This window comes from Podarcis vaucheri (genome assembly GCF_965113315.1).
Source record: "Podarcis vaucheri genome assembly, chromosome: 11".
Lineage (NCBI taxonomy): Eukaryota > Metazoa > Chordata > Lepidosauria > Squamata > Lacertidae > Podarcis > Podarcis vaucheri.
The window spans coordinates 13242575-13266918 of record NC_138749.1 but is presented as its reverse complement, the minus strand read 5'-3'; the positions used below and the strand labels follow the sequence as shown (position 1 = coordinate 13266918).

Genomic DNA, 24344 nt, shown 5'->3' with positions numbered 1-24344 from the left:
GCTAATCTCCTTTATTTACATATAAACACATACGGAGCACTGCAACACGGCTCCCTCTCTCTCTAGCATCAGACAGCTAAGAGGAAGAACAAAGGACAACAGTCCCACTTCACAGAACACAGTAAAACAAACATCCTGTCTCCATCACTTCCCACTCTGTGGAGTCAAAACATACACTGTCATGTGATAGACAAAAATCCCATGACTGCAGTCATGGAGCAGGAATTCTAACAGAAATAGGGATAGGCATAACATTCAAATTACTGGCAGCAGCATAATACGTGTGAAATTGAAATACAAGTATGTGCGTCTATTGAATACACATATGGAATAAAAGCCCACAGAAGATGAAAGTGTTGTTGTCTTTTAGCAGAGGTTGGACAGCCATCTGTCATCTATGCTTGAGATTCCTGCGTTGTAGTGGGTGCGGCTAGATGACCCCCAGGGTCCCTTTCACCTCTGTAATTCTATTTTTCTATGACTCCAGGGCAGCAAACTTTCTCTCAGTTCGTGGCTTGGCACAATAAAGGACTTTTAATAAGCCACTGCCTTGCAGTTCCCACTTATAATACAGTTTGCAATTAAGATTCATTTGGAAATGAGGAGTGACACATTAGAAGAAAATTATGCTACAGTTGTGGCACCGCGGAATAGCTCTCATTAGCCCTGCTCTTCCTGACTTACCTATTTCAGCCACAGGTGAAGGGGAAAGGCAGACTCTTAATGAATTATTTCAGAGACTGAGGGGTGGGGGTGGGGAATCCCTTCTCTGCATGACATTAATTCACTTGGCTCTTTTCAACCTGCAATTCTGTAGTAAAGAACCTTCTAGAACATAGTGACGTAACTTTGGATACTAAAGAAGAACACTGCTGCTGAATATTTACTATTTAATGTTATTAATCTGTCTGCTGTAAGCCTAATGGGACATTGAGAGTGAAATGCTGCCTTCAGAATGATTAAGTACGGATCATTAACTGCAAAGGGAACTTCTGGTGCCACGTTGCATCATTTTTGTAAGCATGTATAAAGAGGGCATTTGCTTCATAAAACTTATATGCCACTTGATTGTAAAAAACAACAACCCTCAAAGCCATTTACAAAGAGAACAAAACCATAAAACTATCCATAAAACAGTTAAAAACAGCTACTTAGAACATATTTTTAATATTAAAAAATCAGCAATAAACAAAAAACGAACTTCAACATTCTACATATTTGGGTAGGGTTGTCTAAACAGAAACATTTTTAACAGCTGCTGAAAGAGTACAGTGAAGGTGCTTGCCTAATGTCAAATGGCAGGAAGTTCCAAAGGTGCTTCTATACTTAAATATTAATTTCTTACAAAGGCAGAATGGATATTATGAGACATGTGAAAAAGTGCCAGTCCCTCAGATCAGAGTGGTTGTGTGGGCATGTGTTGGGGTAATTTCACAGGTAACGTGATCCCGAGTTGTTAAGGACACAGTGTTAGGGTATAAACACCTTGAACTTGACCCGGAAGAAAATAAGGCAATCAGTGCAGATTTCTGAGCACAGGTATTATATGTGGGCAAGGCTTCACTCTTGTCAGCAATTGTGCTGCAGCATTCTTCACCAACTGCAGCTTCCAGATCAAGCACAAGGGAAGTCCCACATAGATTCCGTGGCAGTAATCCAGTCTTGAAGTAACCAATGAAAGAACTACTGTGGAAAAACTTTCCTTGCCCAGGAGTGATTGTTAACTTTGGTACCAACAGAAGTAGGTGAGAGGCACTTGTGCCAACAGAGGTCTCCGACCAGGAAAAGGTGAGCAAAATAACGTACAAAAATGAATTATATCACACAAAAAATGACTATGCATTAGATCCAACCAAATCCTACTGACAGGATATCCTCTGGGATTAATGGACCCAAGGTAGCCATATCTGTTGATTTCAATGGATCTACTCTGAGTAAGACTAGCATTGGGCACAATCCTATGTTAGGAGAAATGCAATTGAGCATGTCAAAGATGGAAAATGAGAAGAATGGGATTTTGGACTGGAAAAATGAGAAAAACTGAAATTGGTAGATTCATTTATCCTTAGTCCACATTCAGAAAGAAAGAAAGAAAGAAAGAAAGGAAGGAAGAAAAAAAACACTTTTCAGTCATGCTAAGTATATAGATACACACACGCACACATGTAGTATTTCTGCATATTTTAGAGATGAAGGTTGTTATTTTGATGCTTACATGGTTCCTTATGAAATTAAATGTATTGTGACATCTCTCTTTCTCCATAATAATAATAAAACAATAATTTATTATTTATACCCCGCCCATCTGGCTGGGTTTCCCCAGCCGTTCTGGGCGGCTTCCAATAAAAGATTAAAAATACATTAAAACATCAGTCATTAAAAGCTTCCCTAAACAGGGCTGCCTTCAGATGTCTTCTAAACATCCGATAGCTGTTTAGGTCTTTCAAGACTGGTGTTATGTGGTCTCGGCGGCTGCTCCCAGACACCAGTCTACCTGCCACATTCTGGATTAGTTGTAGTTTCTGGGTCACCTTCAAAGGTAGCCCCACGTAGAGTGCATTGCAGTAGTCCAAGCGGGAGATAACTAGAGCATGCACCACTCTGGTGAGACAGTCCGTGGGCAGGTTGGGTCTCAGCCTGCGTACCAGATGGAGCTGGTAGACATGTACGTGTTTGTATGTGTAGATATAGTTATTGCCAAGAGAGCCTTCTGTGGGACACCAAACACATCTTCTTAATCGTTATTAAGGACAAGAATCCAATAACTTTGCATAATTGAGAGTGTGAGCCAGACATCAGAAGCTCTTTGCACCTTGCATGTAGAAGCAGATTTATCGGGGGGAAACAGTTTGAATGTTATTGAACATGACATATTTAGGGTGGATAGCATTAAATATTCATGCCAGGGTATTAGACAGTGTCCTCATAGGCTATTAGATGACGGAAGAAAATAATTTTTTTATTTTCAAAAAAATGCATCTCCTCTGATCTAAAATTCATCTCCCCGATGAGCTTGATGATACCTTGCATAAACGCTACAAAGTAGGTGATTTTGAGTTCAGATCTAGTTAGATATCTGGGTCTCCTTAGCATTTGATGTCTCATTGCTCTGCAGTTATTATACTTAGATGCTGTGACACCTAGTTGGGGAAAAAACCCTTCATTTTAACATGGGTTTTTCCTCTGACACTCATCGCAAGCATGAAAGGAAGCTGGTGCCCATTTAATTTGGTAGATGAGAAGCCATAGCAAAGGAAGTGTTCTCTCGTTGCAATTTATGGTAGTTTAAAAGAAGTGAAAAGCCATCAGAATTGCACTGATTATTTTATGCAAAGAGAAATCTGACTTGGACAGGCGAGGCAAACTCCTGAAAATCCTGGTTGGGATGCGATAAGCTAAGAATGCATGCAGATGAATTGCTTAGAATTGCTTCACCCAGTTCCTGTTAATTCATTACAAACTATTACATAAAGAAGGTCTCCCATGTTCAATTTGATTTCTTGGTAGCTTCTTTTTTTTAAAAAAAACAATAATAAAAATTAAACACAGAGGTATCAGCCTCTGCAAAAAGAGCAGCCATCTGTCAGAGCAGTTTAGTGCTCTGGGCTTGTAAATTCTCCAAGACAAATTCCAGTGCTTCAAATCAGCCCTAACTTGCTCACTCATTGAGTAGCACAGATGAAGAGACTTGTTTCTGAGAGGTTTCATTCGAAGAGGCAAGCGCCAGGCCATGAGAGATTATTTCTCAGGAGAAACCTGATGTCTGGGCTAGCTCACTGACTCTGCGGACTGAAAGTTGCTAGGAAAAATGGAATGGGCTTGCACATTCCTAGGGCACGAATCATTTTTCTGGAAAACAAAACAAAGAACTTGATATAATTTGCAGGGGGTCCCTTTTTGATATTGTGGAATGCCCTTCCCCAGAGTAGGGGGTGAAAAAATATATCAATTTGGTTTCTCTCAGATTTTCCAAATTTAAATACAGTTCCTCACAATTCCATATCCATTTGTTTTTTGGGTGGGTGGTGGGGTCCTTATGAAAAATCATCAGCATTCTAGTGTGATAATTTTTCATGATGCAGACCTTCTATGTGATTTTGCCTCATGTACACATTTTTGCAGAGCAATTTTTGCTAACAGAATGCATTTGGGTATATTTCCAATTATATAAGCATTTATATGCACAGTTCATCCTAGCACATGTGTTTTTGTACAGATTACTTGGTGGGAGAAAAGCACTGCATAATTCAGAGAAAGGTCAATGTCAAAGGATGGTTGTGTTTCAGTCTGTGTATTATTTCAGAAGGTGCACAATAGTTAAGATCCAATGGCTCACTGAGTGCTCTCACCATCGCTATGGAGCCTTGGCACTCAATGTGAGCAATGAAACATGAAATCAGTGGCTAGAGCCTAGGTGGTGTAAGGCTCAGTCAGAAATTGACCAAACATTTGTGAGGCCTACCTCATCCATCATGTCTATCACATGGTAGTGGTGGCAGCAGTGAATAAATCTTACTTCTCTAACTCCATGGTGTCCACAAGTAGCTGTCTGGCAGAGTTTTTTGCCCTTTGACCCAGAAAGTGTTGCCCTGACACATGGGGGGGGGGGTTGTCTGCTTTAGAAGATCAGAGAAGCGGACACGGAGCAATGGATCCAAACTACAAGAAAGAAGATTCCACCTAAACATTAGGAAGAACTTCCTGACAGTAAGAGCTGTTCGACAGTGGAATTTGCTGCCAAGGAGTGTGGTGGAGTCTCCTCCTTTGGAGGTCTTTAAGCAGAGGCTTGACAACCATATGTCAGGAGTGCTCTGATGGTGTTTCCTGTTTGGCAGGGGGTTGGACTCAATGGCCCTTGTGGTCTATTCCAACTCTATGATTCTATGATTCTATGATCATCCTTCCCAACTCATGGTATGTGTCAGGAACCATGCTGAGGGGGGCTGCACTGAGAAGGATTGGTGGGAGTCACCCCCTGATTCTGAATATTTCTAGGAACAAGAGGACAGTATAGATTTGGAAGAGTGGTTTGCAGAGGGGCATAGTTCAAAAGGCAGAAGCTGGGAAATACTGGATGGGGAACAGCTAGGAGAAGAAACACTGGAAGAGAGAGGGTTAACATATTCACAGTCTCTGGACAGCATTCACCCCCCCATCCCCAAAGACACGGAGAGCTCAGAAAGTGTTAGAACAGAAAGTGCAGAGGGTACAAACTCAGATTACAAAACGTAGGAGTGACGTAAATTAATAGGGATTGGGGGAGGGAGTAAGCCTTAATTGGGAGCACCGCCATTTCTAGGGAGACGTGCTCTTTTCTCTCTCACTGTGATTATTAAAGACTCTAACTGATAAGACGTTCCTTTCATTTGATCGTCTTATTTACGGCCACGGGGGAGGAAGCCGGTTCCCCAAAGCCTGACAGTATGTGATCAGAATGGTGATCCTGGGGTGAGCAGAACTCATCCTTGCTGCCTCCCCCCACCCCAGATGTTTTCTTAATACTCAATGTGAATGCCTTAGATGGGTTGGTGCCATTTTGGTGCCACTCTTGTGGAAAGTGGTAGACTTCACTGTGGCCACCAATCCCCACGTCCAGAATGCCACGGAATGGGTAGTACATCAGTGGAAGTAAACCTGCATCCAGGCCACCAAAAGAGTTTCCAGAGGTAAAGGAAGGAAGGCACCAGCCACTGCTAACAGTGGTCTGTCCCTGGAAAAACGAAGAAACGCCACCCCAAAATTATTCTTGGTGCAACTGGGGCCATGAAATTCAGAGGCCATTTTGATTTATGCCCTCCTCACTGCTAGGGTTCTCCGCCATTATTGATCTTCTCCTTTAGGTACTTCCAATAAGCTTGTGAGGAACTCCAGGATTTCCCATGACATGTTTTGAAAAACATACTGCTCTATAACTACTCAGGACATAAAAATTATTTGTTTCATGTATGGCAAAGAAAACATTGCCCGCACGACATCTTATAAACCTTGGGTATGTTCATAAAACAATTCTGTTGTGCCTATTACTTTTTAATGCATTTGAAAGATCTCCAAACAAAACAAGAAACGGAGACTGCAATTTTGAACTTCCATTAACCTCAATGAGTGAATCACCGCTAGCTTCTTATTCACAAGAAATCAATACAGAAATGAACAGGCCCCTGGCTGGAGGAAATGTGGGCAAAGGAAATTTCATGTTTGATGCTTCTGTAACTGGCACAAATTTCACTCATCTTTTTCTCAATGACTTTGATGCAATCACAACCGCCGCTCATTATTTTGAGCTACGATTGAGCTACAATTGAACTTCTGTTGCACATGGGACTGCTAGTTTGTTATTATTATTCTTTCCAGTGGCAGAAATCAGTTGTGTCAAAAGTTTTCAGGGGAAGAGCCACAGCTCAATGGCCAGGCATGTGCTCTGCATGGAGGAGGTCCTTGGTTCAATCCCCTGAAAAAAGTTCCTGCCAGAAAACACTGAGAGCCACTGACAGTCAGTGTAGACCAGGCTTCCTCAACCTCGGCCCTCCAGATGTTTTTGGCCTACAATTCCCATGATCTCTAGCTAGTAGGACCAGTGGTCAGGGATGATGGAAATTATGGTCTCAAAACATCTGGAGGGCCAAGTTTGAGGAAGCCTGGTATTTAGACAATACCGCTATAGTTGGACCATGATCTGGGCACAGCATAAGGCAGCCATCTATGTTCCGTTGGCTAGTGCAAGAAAGTTTATAATGATTGTCAGGGAACTGCCATCAGAGGCGAGAGGGGGAAGGGCAGTTGTGTTATAGGGAACCTCTGAAGATCTTGCGAAGCAGCTCCTCCTCTGGCGAGGAGGAAAGCCCCACCTCCAGTGGGGAGGAGGTGATAGGACCAGAGGATGCTAGGGAGAGCCTCAAAACTGAGCCTGAGCAAGCCGGAGAGGAGGAAAGTACCCCTTTGCCAGCGCCCACTATGCGCAGTAGGTTTCAGTGCAAGGAGGGGAGGAGAAGGCTGGGGGTCATGTGACTGTTATGCTGGGGGAGGTACAAGGACCGCCTACTCCCAGATTCTGCTAGCGACTGAGCCAGACATGAACTTGCGACGCTCTTCACTGTAAATAGTTTGCAATAATAATAAAGCCTAGAAAAGACAGGTCGGAGTCTTGCCTGTTTGCTCTCAAGCAACCACACCATCACCTGACAATGATGATGTTCCTACGTCCATCGTTTTGCCAGAAAGAGCACACAAAAACTGCAACTGATGTCAAAACTCAAAATCCTGCCTATCCTATGATCCAACTCCTTAACGCATCAATTCACAACAAATAGTTGAAAATCCAAACCTTTAAGAGTCCGGAAGAGAATGGGGTCTGAGAGAGGACCCACTCCTTTGGCGTTGCGGGCTTGTATTCTAAAGTAATACACTGTGTCGAGATTGAGGTCCATGATCTGATGGGTGAGGCGGTCGCCACTGATGGACTCCATGACCCAGTCGTCAATGGGGGAATTCTTGTCCAAGGTGAAGAACAGGATGTAAGCTGCAACACACACAAACACACAGTTACATCTCTGAAGATGTAGCGCACATCTCCACACTGACTACAATCTGCGTCATCGGAAGTGGTCCACCTGGTGGGGCAAAGTGCTGGCGAACCACCAGCAGAGTTTCTGAAAGTTACCCAATGGTAGAGGGGAAGAGGACAACGGCATGGTGTGGGTTCAACGGTGGGAGTGGTGGATTGACACTGCCAGCATGCTGGCACAGTGGTGACTTTCCACTGCCTCATGCCCTCCCTTTAGATAAGTGGCAGTGAGTGTACTGATGGGAGAGCCTGGGGCATTGCGCCGCTCCTTCCCACTAGCTGCTACTGTGTGGCATATATTGGGTGAAGTCTGCAATCCATAAATAACAATGATCCATTCCCCTTCCCCTTTTTTATTTTGGTACTATGGGAGTGCACCCACCAGCAGTATTCTTATGCATGTGTACTCAGAGCTAGTTCATACTACTACTACTAGTAATAATAATTTATTATTTATACCCTGCCCATCTGGCTGGGTTTCCCCGGCAACTCTGGGTGGCTCCCAACAGCATATTAAAAATACAATAAAACAACAGACATTAAAAACTTCCCTAAACAGGGTTGCCTTCAGATGTCTTCTAAGTGTCAGATAGTTGTCTATTTCCTTGACATCTGATGGGAGGGCATTCCACAGGGCGGGCACCACCACCAAGAAGGCCCTCTGCCTGGCTCCCTGTAACCTCACTTCTCACAGTGAGGGAACCGCCAGAAGGCCCTCGGCACTGGACCTCAGTGTTGAATGATGGGGGTGGAGATGCTCCTTCAGGTATACTGGGCTGAGGCCATTGAGAGCTTTAAAGGTCCGCACTAATATTTTGGATTGTGCACTGGCATTGTTATACATGTGTACTCAGAGCTAGTTCATAGTTGAAGTTGTTCTCCATGGGAATGCCTCAGGACTCTGCAAGCTGTTGATGGACTTGAGGTAACAGCAAGTTTATAAAGATTATGTGTTGAGACCTGAATGTGTTAGTGCTGGAGTAAATGTAAGTGGCATTAATGTGGTGCATCATTTCCTGGGTGGTCATGACAATAAATTCCAGGGAAAGTACGGTAACTCTGTTTGAAAGAAACAAAACTAAGTGGGTAGCTATTCTTTGTCCTTATGCATAATGGTTCTTCTTCTTTTTTTGCCATGAGTAGCCCCCACCCCCCGATATCCCTGGGCCATACCGCATTAGGGTCCATAGCCAGTTGGGAAGATAGAAGATGGCAGGAGACTGCTACCTTGGATAGTTCTTCAATTTGCAGGGTAAAAGGTAAAGGGACCCCTGAACATTTGGTCCAGTTGTGGCCGATTCTGGGGTTGGTGCACTCATCTCGCTTTATTGGCCGAGGGAGCTGGAATACAGCTTCCGGGTCATGTGGCCAGCATGACTAAGCCGCTTCTGGAGAACCAGAGCAGCGCATGGAAATGCTGTTTACCTTCCCGCCAGAGCGGTACCTGTTGATCTACTTGCACTTTGACGTACTTTCGAACTGCTAGGTTGGCAGGAGCAGGGACCAAACAACGGGAGCTCACCCCATCACGGGGATTCGAACTGCTGACCTTCTGATTGGCAAGTCCTAGGCTCTGTGGTTTAACCCACAGCGCCACCTGTATCCCCAATTTGCAGGGTACACTGGTAAAATGCAGAAACGTGGGGAAGCAGCCCTGACTACGGCTTGGGATGTTTACTAGAAGTGGGAGGGGGCACCAGGATGGCACCTCACCACCTTGGGCCACCAGGGCTTCCTGAGACCATGTGTTAGGTGCTCAAGTCTGTCTTGCTGGAATCTTGTTATCACTACTTGCATGAGAGCACACCAGAAGGCCCAACGCAGGGCATGTCAATGTGCACACACAGATCCCACATGCACAGTAAGCCTTCCATTGACTTCATGAACTTCTGCATCTCACCATGGAACATCCAGTGGCTTGCTCCTACCCGGCCTCTCAGCATGCAGACTATTGATGTTCCTGCTGCAAATAGTCTCTGTGCAAAAGAGTGTTCTGGTAGACGCACTAAGCCATAAGGGAAGGGATGCTTGGCGGGTAGAACAGACACATATTTGCATTTACACAAAGATGGCCTGGTAGGGAAGGGGAGAATTCTAGTACTCCCCTCTTGTGCATGCCTCTCTCCAGGCAGAGTGAGCAAGTGGGTTACCCAGAAAGCATCTGGATGTGTGTCAGTATATAGTCTCATTTCTGCTCAAACAGATTTCAGTCCTAGCATTTAGATGCAATGGTTTATTATGGGTTTGGGAGAAAGTTCCATTGAACTCAATGAGACTTACAGCATTTCTGAGTAGACACATATAGGAATGCAGTGTCAGTGTCTCCTTCCACACACAATGAAGTTGCTGGATTAGGATAATTGATTCCCCCCCCCTCTTCTCCAGACATGTAAATATACACTGTGAGTGAAAGGGTTTCAGATCTCTAACTCCATTGTTCCAATCTACGAGGTCATAGTCAGCACATTTCATACGCTGCACAATATTCTTCATCATAATCACATGCTTTGGAGATATTCATTAATAGCCTAAAGGCGTCATTTAAATGCAACATCTCTGGGTTTTCATTTATTTATTTGTTTCTTTTAAAAGCAGCTCTGTTCTATTTTTCATAGCAAATTAGCATCCGAGACTCCTAATGGAGATCTTAATTAGGCAGCGATGTTACGGCAATATTTGCGGGGATAAGGTCTGTCATTGTATACCATTCATTAAGCTCAGAACTTGTCAGTCAGTATTAAAGGGTTTCAGATCATCAGTGCCTTACCTTGCTATTACAAAGTTAAATATCCACCAATAAATCTTACCATAATGTGTCAGGCCAGGCACCCTATCATTATGTACGTTATGTTTTACATTATTGTCAAACAGCCTGCTTATTATTAGCTATCCCTAATTGCCACTGAGCAGAACACATCGGAAGACCTTTGCTCTGGAGGGCTATGTTCTTGTTAATGCATTCAGTATTTTCTTCCATGAAAAACCAAGGACTCACTTTGTTCTTTTCTCATCAACTCTCCCTTGCACTGAATTAATTACTGGACCCTTTTGCCAGCTGGAATTAAAAAAACAAACAAACCAACAAAAATAGCGGCTGGAATTTTATCCCAACTATGGGAGCTCTGCGCAAAACCACTTCCCTATTCTATAGCGTCTAGCTGCACTGGGCTGTATCCGATGAACTTCTACTCAGGGTAGAACCAATGAAATGAATGAACCTACATTAGTTTTGATGGGTCTGCTCTGTGTAGGAACAGCAGTGGATAGAACCTGGAGCCTGTTCAATTCTCACCTGGATTTGGCAATGATACAGCTGCCCCAGTAAGGTAAGCAAAATGGGCATGTACTCTTATGCTAGTTACGGAGCATATAAGTAGGCAAGGAGAGACTATTTTGATGAGTCAGAGCACCCTGCTTTCCACAGTGGGCAGCTAAAGGCAGTTCTGTGCATTTCCATATCGGTTTGCTTAAAAAAAGGAGAGACGTTCTTACGAGAATTCTTCACAATTTTCACACAGATTTCTCCCACTACACACACATTTTTATATGCAACACTTCCTTACATTTTTGCAAAGCTATTTCCCCATAACATAATGAATTGCAATGTTATTTTCACTAATATCTGCATTCATATGAATACTTTACCCAGGTCTATTAATTGATGTGCACATTACTTGGCCAGGGAAGCGCATTGCAAAATTCAGGTATGCGTGGCTTTCAAAAGATGGCAACGTTTCAATTTGCAATGTGCGAATCAGCTACGTTTGCTTTTAAATGTGGACTGGATTGAATGCCTTCCCCATCCTTAGACGCAACAGACTTATCAATAAATACATACTGAGATTGACATGAGCTAGAAATAGACCGATCCCTCCTTAGAAAATATGCCCCCAAACTTGACAGCACTGCCATTTTTGTGGCGTTTCCACTGACAGCAAATTCCATGCCATTTATGGGTGGGGAGGCTACTTGCATATGGAATTTATCTAAATTAGATTCCCACCCGAATTTTGTGGTCCTGTATTTCCAGCATGATTCCTGGAGTGGATATTGAAGAGGGATAGTCTGTTTCCTTGCTGACTCTGGGGACACTATTAGAAACTCAGGCTAGAAAAAGAGATCAGGGCAGAAACGTTTGTAGCCTGGAATAGAGGCTTGAGCCCCCAGTGTGTTTATGGAGAGTGATGGTTCTGTTCCACTCATCCCTAACCCCCAAACCCCCATTATTTTGTGGTAGGCTCTGTTTAAAAGCACACAACTCTATGTATTGGGTTTGAAAAGGAAAAGAAGACATAAAAGGGGAGAGGACCTTACCAGTAATTTTCCCGTTGGCTTCTAATGGAGGTTGCCAGCTGACAATGACAGCCCGGGGCTTCCCTTCTCGAGTAATGACTGTCAAATCCTTGGGAGCAGAGGTTGGGGCTTAGGAGAAGGCAAAAAAAAAACAACAGACAAATGTTTAAGGTGATATATTGGAAAAGAAAGCTAAACAACATTGGGCACAGTGCGCAACAAAGGTACTGACAATCAGGGCCAGAACTGTCATTTAGGCAGAGTGAGGTATAGAGGCAGCCAATTCATTCAGGCATATCATAGAATTGTCGAGTAGGAAGGGACCCTGAGGGTCATCTAGGCCAACGCCCTGCAATGCAATGTTGCCAACCTTTATGCCATACACTTCTTAAATGTGAGGGGCTTCTGAAGGTAGGCAAGGCCAGAGGAGTCATTTGGACACTTGAAAAGACCATCCCACAGGGGCCTCTTCCCCCTCCCTCCTACAAAAAATATTACAACAATAAATTAAATAGCTAATGATTAGTTGCCCTTTCATGACATCCAAGACCAGCTTCTGGGTGACTGTCTTCTTGGCTGCCTGACCAAGGATGATATACTTGGCAGGATAAAGGCAGAAAACATCCTTCTTTGATCCCTGCTCTTCTCTTTCCTCTATCTTTTTCCTTGTCTTTTCCACATACCCCTTTCTCTCCCCAAGAGTTTTGGAAATCTAGCCCAGAGAGCTAGGCAAAAGAGAGAGGGAATGGAGCTATTGCTCAACAACAATACAGGGACAAACTGTACCTTAAAGGAAAATTTAGGAGGCTGACAGTGGAGACTTGCTGTTTCACAGCACCTAATTAAGCCTGCTGAAACTAATAACACGTGGTTGAAAATCTTATTTTAAAAGGGAAATTAACAGAGCTTCTGAAAACATCCACCCATTTCTCCATACTGATGTCAGGATGTAGTCAAAGGTTGGCTCTGTATACCCTACACATGAAGGAGGTTGCAGAAGAAGAAGAAGAAGAAGAAGAAGAAGAAGAAGAAGAAGAAGAAGAAGAAGAAGAAGAAGAAGAGGAGGAGGAGGAGGAGGAGGGAGGAGGAGGAGGAGGAGGAGGAGGAGGAGGAGGAAGGAGGAGGAGGAGGAGGAGGAGGAGGAGGAGGAGGAGTTTGGACTTGGTATCCAGCCTTTTACTCCACTTAAGGAGTCTCAAAGTGGCTAACATTCTCCTTTCCCTTCCTCCCCCACAACAAACACTCTGTGAGGTGAGTGGGGCTGAGAGACTTCAAAGAAGTGTGACTAGCCCAAGGTCACCCAGCAGCTGCATGTGGAAGAGCAGGGAAGTGAACCCAGTTCACCGGATTACGAGTCCACCACTCTTAACCACTACACCACACTAGCTCTCATGACTGTGACTGCAAGCACAGTTCCAAACCACTGTCCCCAGGCTGACATCAACATGTTGTGCAGAACATCTGAAAAAGGGCCATCTCCAGGAATGTATGATTGGGGACCCTAGTTGTGCAAGGTCCCTAACAGTGGAGGAAGTCTAAATTTAAAGAGAAGTTACGGCTCTAGACTTCCCTTTTAGAGATTGCCTTGAGTTTGCAGACTCCAAGGGATGATTCAGAGGCTGAGGGCAGAACTGCCAGCTGTGGTTCATCTATCCCCCTCCATTTGTTGGGCGTATTATAGGAAATGAGTGTGTAAAAGAGCCATTGTAAAGCACTGGTATTTGTTATATGACCTCTGATTGGTGGAGATCCAGGACTCATGAATGAACCAGGAATGAGGGAGGGGATATGGTCATGCTGACATCGAAAGTGTAATAGCTGGGGGGTAAACAATGGCAACAAGAAGGGCTTGAACACAAAGTGAAAATATACACGCAAAGTACTGTTTGAGAATATTCTGCGCTTACCTACTGTGAAATCAATATTCCCAGCTTCAAAACAGAAACCCCAAAGCAATACATTAAACTGTTGTATATGCACCACCAATCTAAATAAATGTGATTTATTTAGGTTTGGATGTTGCCCAATATGATTAATATTTATAATATTTATAACCTACCCTTCGCCATAGCTATCTTGGAACAATAAAATTCAGTTTAAAACACAACAATTCCTGTACAATAGATAAAGACAGCAGCTGAAAAAATAAATGCAATCAGCAGTCATTAAACTATCGTCAGACTGCAGAGTTGTTATCTGAAATGACAGCTAAGAACCTGCAAGTGCCTGAATATATATGCAAATAATTCAAAACACCGAGGAAGTTATATAAGAACAGCTCAAGACGTTGTATTCTTCATGGTTGCCTTTTTCCACTGTGTTTTGCATGTAGTTAGAACAGAGAGGGGTAATACGGTTTCAAAACAAAACTTTGCCTTCTTACATCCATGCTTGGATGCAATCAGACTACTTGAGCACTTGACAAATTAGCACAGAACACAGACTTCTCTCTTTCTAATAATAAAAGAGGATTTCTACACATGTTTTCATCTGATCTCGAGCTCTTTTGAAAAATGAATTGCAATGATGCCTCATCATTAGCAGGAAAGGTCTTTGAAGTTCACTGCATTTATGCAGCGTAGTATTGTAAATACTCCATTTATTAAAGTGCAGCAACTCTGGATTGGAGCCAAAAAGCAGCTGCTAGGTGATGGGCCTGTTTTGCCGTGCTTCCCCCTAGAATGTGTTGTGCTTTTCGCAACAACACAGTAAAATGTGGCCAAAGGAAAATGCAATCTGTGGAAGTGGATGGTTGTGGCGGAAGCCATTAAAATAAACTTGCCAATATTTGAAAACACCGGGGGAAGAAACCTAACAGAGACATACCTGCCTCGTAAGTAGTAGCGTGAGCTGTCATACTCCATGTGCTCGACCTTCGACCTTTCGTGACCATGACTGAGAACTCATACATGGTATTTGGCTTCAGTCCCGATACGGTGTGACTCAAGGCTGTTGTGTCTGCGGACTATAAAGGGGGGAGGGACAGAAAATATAGGTAAAAAGGACAATCATGCTACATTCCTGATGGAAAACCAACTTTGAGAATGATCTTCTGAGGCTAGTTCCTTCTTCCGGTACACTGATTTGGCTCCCTTTCTTCAAATTGTTCCTCAAAACCTTCCATTCTCACAAACCTATTGATCAATCCCCCCCCCCAATTCGTTATTCCTCAGATACAATTATTTGTAACTGTCTTTGCTAATGTCCATCTCTTTTTACTCTGGGACTCTCTTCTCTTCAACTGTATCCCATCCCTTGGTTGTTTCCCACCCATCAAACTTTGACATTGCATTGCATGCTCCCCGGGGACCCTAAATGCTAAGAAATTCAGGAAAAATGGAAGGACAATTAAAAAGCCCCTCACCCAACTTCCTAGCCTGAAAATGGACTTGTAAACATGGGGGAGGAGACATTTCAGTTCAGCTCTACACTGGTGCACCCCAGGGACCAACTTTTTCCCCACCACAGGTTGTGAAAAAGCAATGTCCGAGCCTTTTCAAGCTGGGCTGGGACACTGCATGCCCTTTATGGGACAAACAAGTTTTTAAAAATGTTACTGAACTACTTTGGTTTACATTACTTTTTTGATATTATATTAAACCCTACCTGGGACCTATAACATTCACTTTATTGAAGAAGTTGTTCCTTTAAAAACACACACACACATAATAATGCTTATTTACCTGTCCTTTGCAACAAGGACATTCTGAGCCGCATTCCTACATATTTAATCAGGTGATCGAAAACACCTCTGCTGCCTCTTGGGTAAATATGTACTGATGCTCTTATAAAAAGTTTTGATGTTAATACCTTGTGCTTGTTTGTGCTTTGGCTTGGTTAAGTGTGTGCTTTTGATCACGCGTTTTATGGAGGCCAATGCATTATTCATCTTGTTGATGGAAGTGCGCTAAGAACAGGCAAACAGAAGGGTCCTAATAGGTATATTGGGACTTTGGTAATACAATATTTCTCCTCATCTATCTCTTGTTTAAGGTTGCATTAAGGACCCACTTGAGAATGGCAAGTTTTTATCTTGAAGTATGAAAATGAGCAGCAGAACCAGAGGAAGCCAGCAGTGAGGATCATGGACTATTCTGCAACTTTAGAGCATTAAAGAACAACTCAGGAAGGGATGTAGCCCTTTGGAAGAGTATCTGCTTTGCATGCAGAAGTTCTCAGGTTTAATCCCCAGAATCTCCCGGTAGGTTCAGCTATGTCTCCTGAATGAAACCCTGGAAAGCTGATGCCAATCAGTGTAGAAAATACTGAGTTAGGCAGACCAATGACCTGCCTTGGTAGAAGGTGGCTTCCTATGTTCCCATGTATGCAGCTTAGTCTCCATATTTTCCAGGGCTCTTGAGGATTCGGTGACCCTCTTCACAAGTGGGCAGGGGTCAAATGTGCCTAGTCCTAGGGGTGGAAGTGTCTTTGGCACACATGTTGTTTGCTGCCCCCCAATCTTGGCCGCAAGACAGAGCCTCTGGTGGGGTGCGTTGTGTAGACAGTTTTGTTTATGAAAGTGGAAATGGAAGCTGAAATTATCTCAGAGTGCTTAGCTACGAAGATTCTGGTCCCTATGGGTGTGAAGATAAGTTTGAAAATTAGTGTTCAATGCTTCATGAGGCTCCGATTCTCAAGCAATCCTTCACATCAGCAGTGGAGAACCTCTACACATTGTTGGGTTACAGATTCCATCATTCCTGCTGCTTGGAGCTAATGGAAGCTGAAGTTCAATAATGTCTACACCACCATAGGTTCTCCATTCCTGCCCAGCAGTATGAAACCATGTTTTCTGGAACTGTGGGGTACGCGGAGCCTGGCTCATGACAGGCCTATTTTTTGAGCAAAGGTTGGGATTCAGAAAGAGAAGCCCGTTTATGCCTAAAGCGAAACTTCACCTTGTATTTTGCACTTGTAGAGTAGCTGGTTCTCCATCGGACCGTGTAAAACCGAACCTCTGTTGTCTTTTGATTCTTGGGGACAGAGTTGTCTGCCCAGCTGACCCTCACAGCGTCGTGGGTTAACGCGACAGCCTGGACACCTACTGGTGGGAGCATGGGGGTGGAGATATCTGGGACTGAGGTAGGGAAATCATCAAGCAAAGGATAAAAATCAACTTCTAATGGGTCAATGGGATCTGGGTCACAAAAGCCACCAGAAAAAAACGAGCATACCACAAATTAAAATAAAGAACAGCATCGTCAAAGAAACAAATAAATAAACAGCCACCAGTGAGATACACATCACAATGGGTTAAATGTATGGCAATAAAGATGATGGGAGGAGAATATAGGAACAGGAGAAAAACAAACAAACAGCCATTAATTGAAAAATACATGAGCAACAAGTTAACTCACATTAATTTGTCAAGAGCAAACCAACATTAAAGGCATAATCATATGCATTCTCATTACACTATTTTGTTTCTTTTCTCCCAGTGAAGTTGAAATACTTGGTGTGTTTTCAGAATGATCCACAAGCCTTTTCAAGGAAACACATAATCGATGCGTTATTTTTTAATTCCCTACAATGTCCTAAAGCAGAAGTTATTTGAAAGCCTTGTTTTGTAAATGCAGTGCATGTTAGAGTTACCTGTATTACTGCCTCTTTTTCAGAATTGCTCGATAATTTGTTCTCTGAACATTGTACCATCTGCTTAACATTTTGTTTTCAGGGAAGTCAGAACGGTATGGGCTTATGTGTGGGGGGTTAGTCCTGAGCCAAAACTATTTGTCTTGCTTTTCCTCATTATTGTGAGCATTGAAATGCGCTTCTCTTTATGACTACTTTCAGGGCTCATTGAAAATATCTGCTGTGTTGTGATGCTGTTCTTCTCTGTGATGTTTTTGTTGCTCCTTGTCCTCACCCACCAGCCTCTACTGCATTCAAATAATTCTGTAGTGATTCTGTAATGATTCCAGCAATTTTGCTTACAGCATCACGAGACTACATTTGGTGAGATAGGATAAATGATATTTATAAACAGAACAATGTGACCTCACGCAGAAAATTAAATTGTAAATAAGGTCCATTGGTCAGTGAGGACAAGTTAAAAATAAGAAAATGGTGCTGAGAAGCAACAACAGCTGGGACAGCAGGATGAAACCAGGATCAAACATTCATACTAAATTATATCCCAAGCTGTGCAAGTCATGTTTTGCTTAGGACTTCACCTTCCTCTTCTCTCCCCAAGCCTTCCAAATCTCCTTCAGAGGGTCCCACAACCTTTCTGAAAGTGCAGTAGAGAGCTGCAGCGGAGAGGAGGAGAATATTCCAAGGCAGGAGTGGAAATCTGTTGTAGAATGTCAGTGTTGGATACAACCCAATCCAAATTTTCAGAAAATGTAAGTAAAGCTGTGTGTATTTTGGGGAAAATGTATTTGCCTCTGTTGAATGTGTAAATTGTGGGGAGGGTTAGGGAATATGCAGCTAATTGCGATGGTGATCCATTTTTGTTAGTTTGATGCTGTTAAAAATGATTCACGGCTACAGATGGATAATTGATTTGTTCAGAATCGTGTCTGTCTACTGCTTGAGGACTAAACAGCACTGCTTCTTCTGGGCCTCACCTGAGCCTTTTGCCTTTACAATGCACTATGTGGCATGACAATCTCTAGGCCATGGAAGCAGACATTTTGAAGGCACAAATTGACACATTCCAACAACCTCCAGAGTACATTCTGGGGTTTTGTCAACACACTTCAGAATATATAAAAAGCATAGCATTTCAAACATTTTCTGAATTTGGCAGATTTGGATTACAGTTTTGAAGCTCTCTCGAGTTCTCTGCTTTTTGATGCATGTTTTTTGAAATGGTGGAGATTACACCACATATTGAGTCAGCATCAATCTTTGGCTTCTGTTGTCTCCTTGACACTTTTCCTTTTTCACATGCCAGATGAGAAGATCAAAAGTCCCCAGTTCTGCTTTTTTAAATGAACCTCAATTTAGAAACCACAATTTCCTGTGATGGCTTAACTCTGGAGATTGTGGTTTGTTTATCAAATGATGCTTTCAGAACACCACATTTTGATCCTGGCTAGATTTCGCTAACCACAGTTACCTGCATTTGGATGTGGTTAGTTTACAACCAGAGGTAAGGAAGAAGGGGAGAGGGAAGTATGCAAGCCTGAGAGCTTGGTTTCCTATTACATCAAATCCCATCACACCTGAACTAGGCTAATGAATTTTATGTTAGCAAACTCATTATACTATTCTGGGTGAAGTGGATAAGGAGTCATACTTGTAGAAGTCAAATCAAAGTATCAGTATCTGTGAAATTTCCTAGTTGAGTATTAGATCATTTCCTCTGTGTCTGTCTATCTAGCTGTATGTCTTTTTTAAAAAGTACATTTTATAAAAGCAATTAGTTCTGCAAATTTTCCAAACAATTATTAAGCAGTACAGCAGTGTTTTGAATAAAAACAAAAACACCCAAGAGAAAAATGCTATCGGAAATTTATGCAGAACCATAAATTTGGGCAGAGTGGGTATATTACTGTGGGGGTCCCCCCCCCACTTTTTCATCCTTGAGGACTACCTTATGAAACTTCAGTACAGAACAGAACATGCCAAATTTTCATTTGTGCATGAAATTCAAGTAGACTATGCAACGTGATTTATGCCTCTGTTGGAGAATAATGGAGAATATTACCCATTTGTTCTTAGAGCTTTCAAGTTCCACTTGTAAACCAAACATCCATTCTCCCACCCTCAAAAATGAAGTAATAGAAAAATTTATAGATGCAATATTGCAAGTTTCCATGGCTCTAGCCAAAAGGTAATGTGTGTTGTACATTAAATATATGAAACACTTTACATCTTCCTTTAACATTTTATCTGCCTTGGGAGATCTAGCAATTTGAAGGCCTCTTGCATATGACACAGTGAAAATAATAATAATCCAGTCTAGCAATATTAATGGTTGGAGTCCATTGGGATGATTTGGATTTTGAGCTATTTCATTGCTAAGCAGCAAAACCAGAGGCATCTCAGCATCTCATTGGCATAGGAGCCAACTGCTAGGGGCCAAGGTCCCCTCACCCCCCATAAAATATTTGAGGGGGCCAGGGTCCCCCAAAGTGGATGAGCATTGCCATTCAAATGCTGTGTGGTTATGTAGGGCGGGGCTTACATGGATCCCCAATATTTTATTCAAGTTGGCACCTCTGTCCACTGGTGTTTGAAAAAAGAGGACCCCAAAACCTTGAACCATTTCCTTCTGCAGAATATCGTCACTTGTTGATGTTGGCACATTGACAGCTGACATTTAGTAATTGCATGCTCTCAGTGAAAGAAAATGGAGCATGTTTTCTTGTTTTGTTTGTTGTTTTGACCACACACATTTTCACACCAGAGCCACTGCTTGCATGATTAGTCATTGGCCAAGGGCTCGAGTTTCACCAGGGAACCAGCTGAGCTTCTTGTTTCCTGGGAAAATGGAGGCAGTGAAAGTCTCTCTGGTATGGCCTGTGTCTTCCCTGGGTTCTCACTGTTTTGTGGTTCAATTACGTTCCTCCAGAGTCATCCGTATCATATCGAGGATTTGCAGGGAATGGGTTTGCAGGAGACTCTGCACTCCATACTCAAGGGAGCTTTCTCCATTTTTATACCCTGTCACTTTTAAGGAAGTGCACTAGTGATCTCTTGCCAAAGGGCCCCTAGATCCTTAAGCGAGGCCTCCTTTGCATCCACACATGGCTGTCAATTTCTTAATTATTGCTTGGGATCAGCCAGTCTGGAAAACACATCCTTTGACCTTGAAGCCATTCCTTTTGTTTTCAGATGTGCAAAAGTAGGCTATGGTCACTCTGTGACAATTTACCCTCACCATCAACCCTCTTTAGTAGGTTAAACCAAGAGACGTAATTGTTCAAAATCACCTAATGAGCTTTTGCATTTAAATGGAGATTTGATCTGCAGCACTCTAAACACACTGTCTCTCAGTGGGCCACAGTTACAGGAGAAAATGGCCCATTCAGGGTGGGGAGGGTAAGACATTATTTATACTGAGAGCTTCTATTTTTTCGCTGCTACTCTCAGTGTTGCAAAAATGAGTCCTGATGTTGATGCTGAATTCTGCTGACGCAGCTTAAAATATGTATGTATATAAAAGTCTAACCTACAAAGGTTCATAAGGATTTTTACAAGCTACTAAAAGAGGCTGGGAAAGTAACTTCAAGGATGTGATGTACAACACTCTGCCCCATGTCCAGATTTATTGATCTAAGAAGATGCTCATCTCGGTGGCCTTTTGTAGAAGAAGACATTGCCTCTATAAGGCTATTTAATTTCTTCTTTGTGTTCCTCACAAAGTAGACACCACCTGAGGTCCGCATTCCTGAAGGGAAATCCTTTCAAGTGCTACGTACCCAATGCTAGGTGGAGATAGGGACTAACATAGGTGGGGACGGAGGCAATGGTGGCTAGAGCAATGGGTGTGTTTCTTACCTTGGTACAGAAGACTACATTCCAGAGATTTCTACACACTTAAACATCCATCCTTCAGGCAAACAAGAGGCATTATTTGAGAACTGGGTGTGGCCTGAAGAGAGACCTAGAGACCTGGGGGCTGTATTCAACTCCCTGCCCTGTGGTTCCCTACTCTCTGGTAGGGATTATATTCCACATTTTTAACAACAACAGCAATAACAATAACAATTCACTGGTTAGGCACACAACTCTTGATAGAACCATGTACTTCAAAAAAACCTTTAAAAGAAAAAGATAACCTTAGATCATTTTGAGAAACATATATTCAGAAAATTTTCAAAACCTGCATGCACAGAAGAGAGAGGGGCAACCTTTGCAACCACCAGAGTGGAGAAGTTGCATTTACAAGGGAAAACCACCACATACTGAAGTTATTAGAGTATGGATCACTTTACTCTTAGGAGAGGGGTTTTTTTTAAGGGTGAAGATTGGAAAACATAATAGATTTTCTCTCTTTATGATTTCCAATACTTTTTTTTTAAAGGGAATACTTCACAAAACTCATAGGTGCAAGGAATGGTTCGCCACCTGGAGCTAACATGCTATAATTTGGTCCAGCTATTCCTCATGAACAACCTTAGTGTTCTGTTATTCAGTCTGTTTTTTCTTGCTTTGCTCTCAGTGACTTGACTTTTCTCTACTTTAGGAAAGTTCTGAACAAGATAGGTTTTGCACGAGGAAAGACGACAATTGTCTACCAAATTATACATATTGCTCCAGTGGGGGGAAATGTGATGTAATTCTTAGGATTTGTAAGGCATGTTGGAATGTTCAAAGCACTTCTCATACATTGTCTTAGTAATGCTTACAACAGGTCATGGTTATTCATCATCTTTCAGGTGATGGAGGGGAGAGACTAAGAAAGAGTAGTTCGCTTAAGACTACTTATTAAGAGTTTGTGTCAGAGCTGAGTATCACTGGGGGCTCCCAGTACAGCTAGCCATTGCACTGTGTTAGATCACTGAAGCTGTTGTCAAATGCACATTTTCTTGAGAGTAAATTCCATTGAGTTTTATGGGGCTTATATCTTAGCAGACATCACTGGGTTCTCACATCCCCTTGAAAGATAGCTTCTATTGCACACTGATTCTGTGGCTTAGAACCCAATACTGCAACTCTAGTGTCATTCAGTAGCAGTCTGGAAATGTGCGTGGAAGGAAGATGATGCTTCAGAAAGGGTGTGGATGGTTCTGACTGCTATTTACAGCTGAGCAAAACTGGCAGTGTCTTAAATTAGTACTAATATATCATCTCAAAGTACAACCTCTCTGCCCGACCCTTGTCTGTGTCTCTGACTTTTGCTGGCGGTGGCAGATTATTTTCAACCTAGCAAAACTTATAAATGATAGGGGGAATGACAAAAACCCATTTCTGGAGGGGCAAAAGTGTTAGAATTCTTCTAATGTGGCCTTTACATATTCAAATTATGCCCAGATCTGGCATTTTGAAAAGTAAAACTGCTCAACTAGAGAACATTGTCACAAGGCTGCCTGGAGTTTATAGCCAGCAGCACAAATGTAATCATTTCTGAGAGGTATAATCATTTCATTTTGCTCTGTCACTGGTCCTTCAATTTAAATCTAGACAAAGGAACAGTTGACATCGCACAGAGTCAATTTGATCAGAGTCGGTTGCCACTGCTATCCCAAAATATCCATGCAAGGTCAGGTTTTTATGCCCTGAAAGAAGAATGACTGATTCACATTTGCTTCAGTGGAACTGCACTCCATGCTACCACCATAACATCTTTAAAGAGGAACCACATTGGATGAAATTACCATCCATATGTAAAGGTAATGGCAACATATGAAGCTGGCCAAAGGCTAAACACCCCTTTTCTCTAATCTTAAATTTTACACTACATATTAGTAGAATGGAATAGAATAGTATTACAGAATTTGTTAATATACTATAGCCTGAATCCTAATGTTTTACTCCATAAAATGGAAGTAACGTCTATTCACAGAAAGTGAATTACATTTATGGAGGGGGTCTTTCTATACATGGGGGGAAGAAGTCCTTCAACAGGGGCAACAAAATTAAGGAGCCTCTCAGCATAGTAACTGTTCTTTCAGGGCTCATATAATCCCTGAGTTCAAAGTACGGGAACCATGACTTTGCAAATTTTCCCTTCAATTGTTACTTCATAGCCTGGAAGCAAGGGACGCGGGTGGCGCTGTGGGTTAAGCCACAGAGCATAGGGCTTGCTGATCAGAAGATCGGCAGTTCGAATCCCCATGACAGGGTGAGCTCCCGCTGCTGGGTCCCTGCTCCTGCCCACCTAGCAGTTTGAAAGCACATCAATGTGCAAGTAGATAAATAGGTATTGCTCTGGCGGGAAGTCAAACGGCGTTTCCGTGCACTGCTCTGGTTCCCCAAAAAGCAGTTTAGTCATGCTGGACACATGACCCAGAAGCTGTACACCAGCTCCCTTGGCTAATAAAGCGAGATGAGCACTGCAACCCCAGAGTCGTCCGTGATTGGACCTAACGGTCAGGGGTCCCTTTACCTTTACCTTTAGCCTGGAAGCCGGAATGTTTTCATGTCTGCACCACGACACTCTCTCTCTCTCTCTCTCTCTCTCTCTCTCTCTCTGTGTGTGTGTGTGTTCATGGGTGCACACACATTGATCCTAATTGAGAAACCCATTCTACATAGATACAAGAAGGTTCTCCATGGAAATGAATGGGGACATTTCTTCCCACCATCACAAAGATGGCATGTGATAGGGTAAGATAGGTGACAACTCTTGAAGTTGCCAATTTCAGAGACTTCACCAATGTCTTCTATTATTCTGGAAGAATAATATTTGTGTTGAAAGAAATGCTACTGAAAGAATGCAATAAAGCAGCATTCCTTCTAACAGGGGGAGAGTACCTCTATGGAGCTTCTCCCCTGAAGGCTTCAGATTCAAGTTAGGATATAAGTCCTACTTGGTGGGGCTAGCTAGGTTGGTGCAAGAGAAAGGAGAGGCTTGTGTGTCTTTATAATTCAGCCA

General features: G+C 42.7%; 1 protein-coding gene across 4 annotated transcripts in view; it reads right to left on the bottom strand.

The window, feature by feature from the left end:
* Positions 1-24344, bottom strand: part of DCC (DCC netrin 1 receptor) — a 948093-nt gene that overhangs the window by 81975 nt on the left and 841774 nt on the right. For 3 of the 4 annotated variants that reach the window (XM_082241768.1, XM_082241769.1, XM_082241771.1), the window contains 4 exons: positions 16753-16991; positions 14681-14819; positions 11876-11983; positions 7322-7516 (listed from right to left, as the gene is read on the bottom strand). In XM_082241768.1, coding sequence (XP_082097894.1) covers positions 7322-7516; positions 11876-11983; positions 14681-14819; positions 16753-16991 — 681 coding nt within the window. The remainder of the gene's footprint in view (positions 1-7321; positions 7517-11875; positions 11984-14680; positions 14820-16752; positions 16992-24344) is intronic. The other variant, XM_082241770.1, reaches the window with a different exon arrangement.